At 41.6% G+C, this 12,175-nt stretch overlaps 1 protein-coding gene across 3 annotated transcripts; it reads left to right on the top strand.

The window, feature by feature from the left end:
• Positions 1 to 11,783, top strand: banf1 (barrier to autointegration nuclear assembly factor 1). Of its 3 annotated transcripts, none has more exons than XM_084319984.1 (3): positions 1 to 84; positions 9,233 to 9,377; positions 9,988 to 11,783. In XM_084319984.1, the coding sequence occupies exons 2-3, from the start codon at positions 9,252 to 9,254 to the stop codon at positions 10,132 to 10,134; spliced, it is 273 nt and encodes a 90-aa protein (XP_084176110.1). In that variant the 5' UTR covers positions 1 to 84; positions 9,233 to 9,251; the 3' UTR covers positions 10,135 to 11,783. The 3 variants fall into 3 exon arrangements, with proteins under 3 accessions (XP_084176110.1, XP_084176112.1, XP_084176111.1); XM_084319986.1 differs by having other exon boundaries at positions 75 to 95; XM_084319985.1 differs by lacking the exon at positions 1 to 84 and adding an exon at positions 1,208 to 1,284.
• Positions 11,784 to 12,175: the final 392 nt, after the last annotated feature.

The raw sequence follows: 12,175 nt of genomic DNA, 5'->3' as shown, positions 1-12,175 counted from the left end.
TTCCGCTGTCGCAGGACCAACAAGTGACTCCCAGCCTCCCAGCGGCTCACAGGGTTTTGAACCGGTCTCCTCCTATCATATCAGGTAACTAGTGGGTGCGTGTTATCTAAATATTTAGAATAAAACCTACTCGTGGTGCTACATAACGTTACTAACTGTCGACATATTAGATTAGACTACACAGTGATTATCGCCTCTTCGACGAACCGTCGAAATAGACCTATTGAAATCTAACTTTACCGCAGTGTAGCAAGTAGGTCATGGTGCGTTCAGTTGGTTCTTGCTCAAGTCATGATGTGACCAAATGGCATTAATACGAGGTGATGGCGTCAGGTCACTAGTTGTTGGGTCATAAAGTCAGGACCAGTCAGATGCAAGGCAGCAGATTCAGATTATTCAACCCGTCTTTCTTGAAGCTGGTGGTTTGAGTGTTTTTTTTTGGAAGCAGGTCAACATCATATTTCTGATGTCTCATCCTATATGTAACCAGGAGGCTTAGTGCATATAACCGACAGACACAGCAATTTATATGTAATATAAATTATCTTTATTGACTGCTATGTTAAAAGAAAGAGTAAGTTGAATTTCATACAAAACTATCACCATGTATAAAATACGTACAGAGAGACAGACTGAATTCACATACACCCTAACCTGAAGTAGCTCAAACAGTGACCACCTATTGACAAGGACCACCACCTGTCATGACACAGAAATTACACAATGAATATATTGACATCTAACACAATGAATATATTAACATCTCATATCACAACAATGAACATTGAAGCATGACAGTAGTTCAAGAACCTTAGTATATTAAATACTGGCTGTTGCACACTACAAGACAAACATTTAATACGTTAATAACACACCGGTACGATAAAGTATGTAATTGCATCACAAAGGGTGAAAGGTCAGTGAAACGTCACAACTGTTAAACTCTGGACAATGGGGGACCCTGATGTAAACAAGACAAACGTCTTTCTCTGGTCTGCAACCCCTTATCAATTGTGTGTATTGAGCCGTACTGTATTGTACCCATTCTGCAATCTGTTAAATAAAGTTTTCATTCATTCATGGTATCATGGAACCTGTCTGAGTTTAACATACTGCTGGTATTTACCAATCGGTCGGCTGTCAGTGCAAGTGGGAAATTCGAACTAGTCGAGGACCAACTGAACGCACCATCATAGGTTAGCCAACGTTCATCGATGATTTTCACGTCAGAATAGGAGGTTTTTGTAAACGTCGTTACAGAGACATATCTCTAACGTTATCAAGGTAATAACACGCCGTCCGTTCAATTAAGTTATGTATCGATCTGACCCTACACATAGCTGGGAAGTACAGTTGGTTTTCATTGACTGCTAACGTCAGCTAACTGGCTAACGGCGAGCACCAGGACTGCTAACTAACTTCCATGCCTTGACGAAAACAAAAACCCGCGCATATTGCTTTTTCCAACACCGCCGTCTCACTAACAACGCCAGTTAATTATTTCAATCAGAAACGACTGTTTATTAAGAGTTGATTATATGATGGAAGGTTTGCCAATAATATAACGTAACGCACTGTTGGTCAAATATGGCCATGTTGTTGTTGAGGAACCATCACCACCATGATTCTAGCTAACGTCAGCTGCTCTGATCATACAGTACTAGCTAGCTAACGTTATCTAAGTAACTTTACTTATTGGTTTTGTCCTAGCAAGAGGACTCCAGTATTTTTTTTGTAGTTTAACTCTCTTGCCTGATCTCATATTGAGCTGTGGTATATTTTGGATGGACCACCACCACATGCAAATTCACTATTCAGTTTTAAATAAATTGGAAATAGAAGTCCCTCTTTATAGACTAACATACTGTTAGGCCACATCAACAATGGCTGGTTCCCGCCTGTATATGTACCGCTATGCTTTACTAATAGTAGCTTCATATCACAGCTGTATGTACCACTCTGTTGTTAGCTTCATATCACAGCTGTATTTGTACCACTATGTGTTGCTAGCTTCATATCACAGCTGTATATGTACCACTACACTTTACTAGCTTCATATCACAGCGGCTCTGGGCCTGGTCTACAAGATACACTACGTGACCAAGGTACCCATGTACATGTCAAAATACTTCCCAAAGGTCACAACACTAGAGGGAGCTCCACAAATCATGTTAAACCCAGATTCGGCTCAAACAAGGGACTAAACACGTTTCGCAATTATGCCACATCAATGTGGAACGCCCTACCCAAAGCTGTAAAGGAATGTGAATCACTACCCACTTTCAAAAACACTCTCAAAAAACACCTACGGGAGACTGCAATTCGAAACTGGCCCCTACAAATGTCCTAACCTAGTTGTACAGTAAATGACCAAGTATGGCTTTGTCAGTATTCCAATGTACAGAGTACAATGTGTGTGTGTCCCCTACCCAACCCCCCCCCCCCCCCCCCCACCTCCAATGTACAGCCCCCACCCACCCACCCAACCTCCTCCAATGTACAGTTTCTACGTCAAATGTATATACACTTTTTCTGGACACTTTTGTATCACAGACAGTACTGTATTTGCAAATCTGATATGTCATAAATGTATAGATGTAGCAGTACTGTATCTGTATGTCATGTATGTCATATATGTTATGATGAATTGAAAATGGGGGACCCTGATGTAAACAAGATGAAAGTCTTTCTCTGGTCTGCATCCCCTTAACAATTGTATGTATTGAGCTGTACTGTACTGTACCCATTCTGCAATCTGTTAATAAACTTTTCAATCAATCAATCAGCTGTATACGTACCACTACACTTTACTAGCTTCATATCACAGCTGTATATGTACCACTACACTTTACTAGCGTCATATCACAGCTGTATATGTACCACTACACTTTACTAGCGTCATATCACAGCTGTATATGTACCACTACACTTTACTAGCTTCATATCACAGCTGTATATGTACCACTACACTTTACTAGCTTCATATCACAGCTGTGTATACATTACATACCACTACACTTTACTAGCTTCATATCACAGCTGTATATGTACCACTACACTTTACTACCTTCATATCACAGCCGGGCAAATTAACATAAGACTCAAATTAACTTTACATATTACAGTATGTCAGTCATGTAATTTTATTTTACTTACTCGAAGCATTTTACATCACCTAAACAACATCTCAAATAGTCAAGGTGAGAATCTTTCTGTAAGTGTGAAGTGGCCTCGATGTTATCGTTAGGTAAAAATAAAATGACTTGGCATACTGTCGCCTGGCAGATCTAAAGTTAATTTCACTATGTTAATTTGCCCGGCTCTGATATGATGATATTATGAAGCAAGCAAAGCAGAGCGGTACAAATCCAGCAGGGAAGCAGCAACATGAACCTATGCTTTTTTAAACTGGCACATCATCCCAGTGAGGTTTGCTATCTTTTTTTTATTATCATAAACATGTAAGATGTGATAAAATATTCCTTTATTGATCCCCTTGGGGAAATGTGGGTGTCATAGCAGCGGGGGGGGGGGGGGCTACAGGTATGGGCAGGGTAATAGTAGAAAGACATAAATATAGGTAATGAAATTACATCTTAACACTTTGATTGCCCAAGCTTAATTCCATTTACCCCCTTGAATGCCCAGCACCACTTCAATGTTAGCGTTAATATTGCCTAATCTATGTTTTAAATTATGGCTGTGTCTAATCTGCCCGTTGCTTATCAAAGACTCATTTTCCAGTCAACATTGTCAAAGCAGATTGTTTTTTTTATCGGTTCATTTCCGTTTTCTAGCATTTTGAAAAGCACTAGTTTTCATAGAAAAAAGAAGACATTCTATGATAATCGCCCTTTACTGGAATATTCTAGAACGTTGTAATTTTTCGGCCTATTTATGAATCGTTTTAAAATAAACGCTAGATTATCGATAGTATATGTGTGCGCATGCACGCTCGTGCCGCGAGCTGAAAATCGATTATCCTAGTTACTGACCGCTCGCACAGCCAAACAGCCATATCACGTAATCACATAAAAGCGTATATCTCCGTGAAAACGGATCTGATTATCCTAAGCCTGGTAACATAGATTCCTTACCTGAGATCAGATGGTATCCAAATGGTTTATTCCAATTCCTGATCGCCATTTGAAAAAATCTATCATTTTATTGATCCACCGAGTATAGTGTAAAAAAAACACATAATCCATGCTGCTCTGAAGCTCCAGAGTGAAACTGGTCGACGGTGGTTGCATGAGTCAGGGCTGTACGCTAAGCTTTTTCACTAGGGGCACACTTGCCCCTAAATGAGAAATTTAGGGGCAAAAAAAAATTTTAGGGGCAAATTTTTAAATAATAATTTTACCATTATTTATATCGATTGTTTTTGATTTAAAAAAATAATTTTATATAATCTTTTTTTTTTAATAAAATATATATATTATATAATCATACTTGTAGTTGTATTATCTGCGAGACATCGCCACCACGCAACAAGTCAAAATGCGCGCTATATGCAACCAGCTCCACTGTCTGTGTGTACTCGAGTAGCCTCCAGCTACGGCCAGGATTCTCCGGAGCTGCAGCTGGACCCTATACTGTAGCCTCCAGCTACGGCCAGGATTCTCCGGCGCTGCAGCTGGACCCTATTGACTATATTCAGCGTGCCCTCAGCTCGAATACGCATCGACTCATAAGACATTGATATCAGGAGCTATCTGTAGCTACTGCTATATAAGACAACTCCTCAGTAAACTATTTAGTTTAATGGGACGTTTCGTTTTGAACAGTGAGCTAACGCGAGCTATCATGCACTACTAGACTTGCTGGAGCATTTGTTGCTATCAGTAGCTAGCCGGCTGGCAGGCTCACCGAGGTCCCAGTGTCCCACTAGAGACTAGTGTTTACAACAGCCACGGGTGAGGGAGGGCTGGAGGAGCAGGAGGAGCAGCAGACGCAGCAGATTTCTCCGTGTGTCTGAGTTCAGTTCAGTTCGGCTCACTATAGGAGGTCGAAAATATGAAGCAATACTAACTTTACTTTTCTTCATAGCCAGTCTATCAGAGTGAGTGCTCAGTCGATTGTTCCCGCTGATCATACCTGCTGAGTGCTCACTTAGGGGTGGACGGTATGGTCTAAAATTTATATCACGGTATAATTTGAAGCATAGACGGTAACGGTATATATCACGGTATCAGTGTTTCCGTTAGAATAATTTTTTTTGCCTGATAGGCAGGCTATATAAAGAATGACATCCTCAAGGCATGTAGATTTATAATATTTTAACTTAAAACTAGGCTACTTTTGCGTATAAAGTCATTATATTCCAAATAAAATAAGTCCCGAGTCGAGACTCCGTGCTGCTCCCATTGCAAACAGCGGGGCTGGATGCTGGATTTTGCTAGAAGCATATGTAGCTGCAGAGCTGCAGAGCCAGGGGCGCTTTCAGGTCTGGTCGCGTGTAGCTTTATGCCAAGCAAGCAGTGCAAAAATTTACCGTAGTGGCATGCAGTAATGCGCCTTTCATTTTCCGCCGCCCAGCGCCCAGGTCGCGCGGAAATAGGCTGTCTATTGCCATTCTCTTTGACAAACTCTAACCTTAACCAGCTCCTTAACAACGCCTAAACTTAACCGTTCTAACCTTAACCAACTCCGAAACAATGCCTAACCTTAACCTTAACCATGCCTAACCTTAACCATAGAAATTATATTGCCATTCTCTTTGACAAACTCTAACCTTAACCAGCTCCTTAACAGCGCCTAAACTTAACCGTTCTAACCTTAACCAACTCCGAAACAATGCCTAACCTTAACCTTAACCTTAACCATGCCTAACCTTAACCGGCGAAAGAATACACGTTAAAAAAAAATCACGTTAAAAAATATTTTCGATGGGATTCGAACTCGCCAGCAAACAAGCCATAGGATCCACAGCCATGTGTCCTTGCCAATTGAGCTATTGCTAGATACTGAATAAGGGGCGGCGACTTATATATATTGAGCTCCGCTCGTGTCGGATCTCATGCGCATGCGCGGGCACCTCGCGCGAGCACGCCGGCGCACGCACGCACCTGAGCGAGCACGCCGCCGCCGGTGCACGCACGGTAGCATTTGTCTGAAAAGAAGGGCGCTTTACCGCACTAGCGTGCGGTGACGAATGCGGAAGCATTTTTGCACTGCTTGCTTGGCATTAACGTACAGGCGGTCTGGTCACATGCCGCTCAACAGCGCCCCCCCCACCCAACGGCTGAATTGCCAATGGCTGAATTGGAGTATTGCACTGTGCAATACTCCAATTCAGCCATTGGCAATTCAGCCGTTGGGTGGGGGGGCGCTGTTGAGCGGGCCTGTGACCAGACCTAAAAGCGCCCCTGGTTCTGCGGCTCTGCAGCTGCATGCTATTCGCAACTCCACTGCTGCAGCCGTCCTCCCGCTGCAGCTGTCGTTATCATAACACTACACACATATCATAATGTTTACAGCAAACTAGTTGATCACCAGGTATGTTTTATTAACGTAGAATAATTCATATAAGAAAAACGATAGGGAAATCCCTTACCTTTCTCCACTGGTTAAAAATGCCAGGAACTGAAATTGAAACTTGCTGTGCGCCGCGGTGATATGTGTTTATTATGAAATGACAATTGTGTGTTGACACTAGGGATGGGTATTGTTAGGATTTTATCGATACTACTACTCTTATCGATACTGCTTAACGGTTCGGTACTTTATCGATACTCTTATCGGTTCTTTTTGGTTCTTTTTTTGCAAGAAAAAAAGACAATTAATTAAGAACAGAATCAACATTGCTTTATTATTTATAAATACAACTTTATAAATAAGTATTATAAATAAATATAATTTATTCAGCAACAGCAGCAGCAATGTTCTTTTATATAACTTTATAAATAAATATAATAAATGAATATAATTTCTTCAGCAACAGCAGCAACAATGTTTTAAATGTGTCTGACTCTGAATTATAGACTTTTTATAATAAACAACAAATGCAAAAGGCTAACAGAACTGTGACACTCGTTCACCCTATCCTCTGTCATCCTTCCTCTAGCTGCTAGGGTGAAAGGACTTTGGGTGGTGGAGGGAGGTAGAGGGAAGGATGTGTGGTGGCCCTGGGCTCACTGGCCTGGGACACATTGGTGGCTGACGCCTCAGCTTGACGATCTATAAAAAGTTTAGATTGTAGTATTTGTAGCTAAACAATTATTTTGTTTATTAGCCTATTTGTAATAATTCGTTATTAGCCTAGGAAACTCCGTATCTTGGCTTACCGGCGGCAGTGGACGTGGATGCAGAGGGAACACTGCGCGCAAGGCAGTCGAATACGCGCATTTCTGCACACTAATATCATGTTTTGCCAACAGATGTTTTGATAAATTGCTCGTATTGCCACCCTTACTGGCAAATGTTTTGTTGCACTTGTGGCAACGTGCGTTGTATATCCATACTTTCTTTAGAACGCTTCGCTCTATCCGCCATCACGAGTCACGGTGCATGCAGACTCAGAGCTGTCTGTGTCTGTGTCTTCAGCACGGAGAACTTTCATTAAGGAGTACCCGTATGTAGCACTACTAGCGAGCGACTCGCGAGGAGTGTGTGTAATAATGACTCGCTGTGGCTCGCTTCTCGTGCAGAGACAGAGAGAGGATAGATCGTTTGCAACTTTTAAATAATAATAATAATAATAATAATAATAATAATAATAATAATTTCTCTAGAGTATCGATAGCAGTACCGAGGACGTCGGAGCTTATAAATACTCCGGTATTTTCTAATATAGTACCGGTTCCCGTTTAAAACCGGGGTCCGGGGGGCATCCCTAGTTGACACGCCCACTGCGCGACGCCTCCTAAATAACTTTTTCCAGTTTGCACATATCTATTATCTATGACTAATTCTATCTATTTTTAGGGGCAAATGCGATTGAAATAGTCGCGCTGTGGTTACATGACGTCATTGCTATTTTAGAGCTGCTCTACCGGTTACACGGTATAGTCAAAATCCATACCGTAGAGCAAATTCATACCGTTTATACCGTATACCGTCCACCCCTATGCTCACTGCTCAGCTCGCGTGAGTGACGTTATCGCATCATCACACGCCTTGGATAATTTAGGAGTGAAATGCGAATGCAAGGCTTGAAAGCACTACTCGCAAGCCCGCCCCCAGATAATATTTACCAATCGCAACGGCCAATTAAAGGGGCAATTCGCGATCATCTCGTTGCAGTGTACAGCCCTGTGAGTGAGAAGTAAAACGTCGATTCTGGGTATTTTTTTTCTCATTCATTTTCATTGAGTTCAATCCAAAAGGGTGAATTACCATCTGGGAGACGATAGGCGGCGCTTTTATCACATCTGAGCGCCTGGAGTGGTTGATTTTCCAACGGTAGACTTGGTTGATGAAATATGATTTCAGATTGCTAATAAAAAAAAACGAGAATTCTCGTGTTGGGCCTTCAACCAGCGGGGGTAAACCCGAGAACTCGTGATGGGCAGTCAAAGTGTTAATATAAAAATAAACTGTGTAAACAATATAATTGACTCTGGATATGAGAAAAATACACAGGGATGCACCGATCCGACTTTTCAGTCCCAATACCGATACCTGGCTTTGGGTATCGTCCCCGATACAGAGTACCAATCCGATACCATTATCTCAAATGAAAAGAAAAAAAATCTAACACTAACTAACCTTACTGTCATGCACTTGTCCTAATATACTAACCTACACAGTAGCACTCAACACTTTCATGAACATTGTTACTCAGCTGATAGAGTTGTGCCCTTCCTGATGACTTGTCGTACAAAACTTGTAAGTCGCTTTGGATAAAAGAGTCAGGTAAATGTAAATACCCATTGTTCAATTAATAAACTGTACGCCTCACTGTGGAAGAGACTGGAATCATTATTTTGTGCAAGGCAACATCAGGCTTGACTGAAAACATTACTTTCCTAACTTGGTGAAACTAAATGTAACAAATTAACACGGATATAAATGTACTGAATTGTTATTTATTATTATAAAAAAAAATCCTGATATATATATTTTTTACAGATACCCAATCCAGCTATTTTAGTGATATCGGGGCCAATATCGGATCGGTGCATCCCTAAGTGTGAACAAAGGTGCAGAGGAGGCTCTGTATGCCCTATGGGTTTTATAATACATATTACTATAAAGGCAGAATGTATGTTTAATGTGTTGGTCTCTGCAGGTCTTCAGTGAGCAGCAACATGTCCTCCACGTCTCAGAAACACAAGGACTTTGTGGCGGAGCCCATGGGGGAGAAGACCGTCATGGCGCTCGCAGGCATCGGGGACGCGCTGGGGAAGAGGCTGGAGGGGAAGGGCTTCGACAAGGTGATGGGGACTGCCTTGATTTAAAGTTTCATGTGCTTTTTTATTCCCTATACACATATGAAAAATATCCTATGAACTTTAACAGAAATGTCCACGTTTAGGTTCCTATTCATTGCACTAATATTATTATACCAGTGTTTACATTTAGTCCCCGGTGGTGGATGCTACCCGAACAGCTACATTCACGCGTACGGGCGCACCAACCGACCTGTAAGAGTCGCTGTCCACAACGTCCAATCCCCACCCACCAGCTTTCCCACCCCTAACACTGCCAATTGTGTTAATATGAACGACCAGCCAAGTTTAGTTTAGTTTGTGTGGTGTGATAACAATGTTTAAATTGAGAAGTTTAGACTTTAGTTTAGTTTTACAACAGAAAAAAAAAATTTATAGCGAAACTACCGAAAAAAGGTACCGTCGGGTAGCGATTCCCAGGTACCGGTTAAAATGTGAACGGTACCCAACCCTAATATGTACTGCTATGCTATGCTTTGCTAGCTTCCTATCACAGCCGGGCAAATGGAACATGGGACTGAAATGAACCAATCGCCTCTCGCTCTCAATGTCCTCTCACTCTCCATGTCCTCTCACTCTCCATGTCCTCCCGCAGGCCTACGTCGTCCTCGGACAGTTCCTGGTGTTGAAGAAAGACGAGGAGCTGTTCCGTGATTGGCTGAAGGACACTTGTGGGGCGAACGTCAAGCAACAGGGCGACTGCTATGGCTGTCTGCGTGAATGGTGCGACTCCTTCCTGTAGAGCGCCTGCTTTAAATTTTTTATTTTTTTGTACTGTTATGGAAGTGTCGAGTGTACATTTTTACCTCTGCTGTGATCCATCTGAGTCAAGTTAGTTCTGAACTGTACTCAAAAGAATTATACCGGAAACACGTAACCCTAATAAGTTGAAATTACCTCAAAAACCGGAAACATGTAACTCTAATAAGTTGAAATTACCTCAAACGAATTTGCATACTCAACGCCAACTCCTTTTGACGGGACAGATCGGTCTGGATTTGTGAACTTGGAAAACCGATTTTCTTGTGGTTTCTTCTCACACACTAGAATATAATGGAGGCACGCTGTCCTGAAGTGCGTCTTGGACCATGAGAGACGCCTTGTCCTCTGACGGGGTGCCGAGACAACAATAAGTCCCCCCCCCCCCCATTTTTTTTTATGGCATCGTAACCATATATTCAGTCCAAATCACTTGGGAGCATGAATGTAATACTTCAAACGAATGTCTTTTTAAAATATGAATGAACACGATACTCCCAATTTACCATCTTTAGGTAATAAAGACAAGACACCGACCTTTATGGTTCCTCCTCAACGGAGTCGACGTGCTCTCAAATGTGGTACGAGCCCACAAAGACAGTCTCCCACTCAGCGTCAACTGAGCAGCTCTGGAATCTGTCTCCTGTTGGATTCAAATCTTGATGCGTCTTCTACGCTTTCTATCTGAGGGAGACTGGAGCTGAAATATATAAAAATCGTCCAAGATCATTATATTAACATGAGATTATGTTTGAGATTGTATTCCCACTTTCAAACATTCTTTTCCCTGTAATGCTGGCGTGAGCTTCGATTCCGTTCTAGCCTCAAAGAAGCATCTGATGTGGTTTTTGTTTTCCAACATTTCTTTCTGTGAAAGGGGACGATGTATCGACACAGTCCTACTCATTTATTCAATGGATTTAGTTAAAGCCATTGGGAAGTTCATGTATGATCTGATTATAGAATGAAAGGAACCATTAACAAGCTAGTATTTTATGTGACGTTGTGAAGACTTGATCCTATTTATTAGATACGCTATTGTGTTTTTAAATATAACAAAATGGCTTGATTTTAAAAATAAATACATTTGCAGATCAGAGCTTCCAGTGGCTTTAAATAAATTGACATTTTAAATTTGGATTTTTAGAAATGTTATAATATTCAGTTGGGTTCGTTTTAACAAGATATATTCAGACCAAGTGTTTAATGGTCATATTTTGTAAATGTTTGATGCCTTAATAGCTTTTTGTTTTAACAAAACTTAGTCAATCAACTGAACGTCAGGCTGCATGTGAACCAGCCCACTATGCAGATGGTTAGATCTAGCTGCGTGTCCGTTCTAGCTGCCGCATGTCAGTTCTAGCTGCCGCGTGTCCAGTTACCCACAACCTTCATGTGATGCTCGATGCATCCAGGCATAGAAACGAGCTGCTTTCCTTCTGGAAAGACTAAATGAAGGCAAATAACTTGACCTTTGTGAAGGTTTGAGTCCACTGGTCAATGTTTTTCTTTTTATATATATAATCCTCTTCTCACTACCAAGATGAAAAGCAACTGTAAGGTGTGACTGAGCTATTTTTCATCCGTGTCATTGGTTTTTTTTAATGAAATAAAATCTAAATCTGATCAAAATGTTCTGTGGCATTTTTTTAAAATTCTTTTTTAAGATTTATTTTTTTGCATTTATTGCTTTTCATGGTCAGACATGACCGACAGAGGAGGCGAGGATGAACGGGAGAAGATGCGGTGAAGACATGTCACCGGGAGTGGGAGGCGAACCCGGGACGGCCGTGTAGGTGTGCGAGGCACTATGCGGTGCGCCACGAGGAATCTTTTATATCCCCCTGGTTCCTGTGTGTCTAAACTTTCACACTAATCCTCACAGGTCACAATGTTCAGGAGTGATAGGTGTTTTGATGTCCGTTTCTCTTTAGACAGAATGTTGTCCGCCTGGTCGCCAGGTGTTTTGGTCAGTTTCTCTCTACAGACATGTTTCTTCATCAACCCCAGTGCCAACATGCTAG

This window comes from Notolepis coatsorum, assembly GCF_963971535.1.
Source record: "Notolepis coatsorum genome assembly, chromosome: 8".
In the NCBI taxonomy this organism is placed as follows: domain Eukaryota; kingdom Metazoa; phylum Chordata; class Actinopteri; order Aulopiformes; family Paralepididae; genus Notolepis; species Notolepis coatsorum.
Note: the sequence above shows the minus strand (reverse complement) of the source record. Positions and strands in the feature narration are given on the sequence as shown.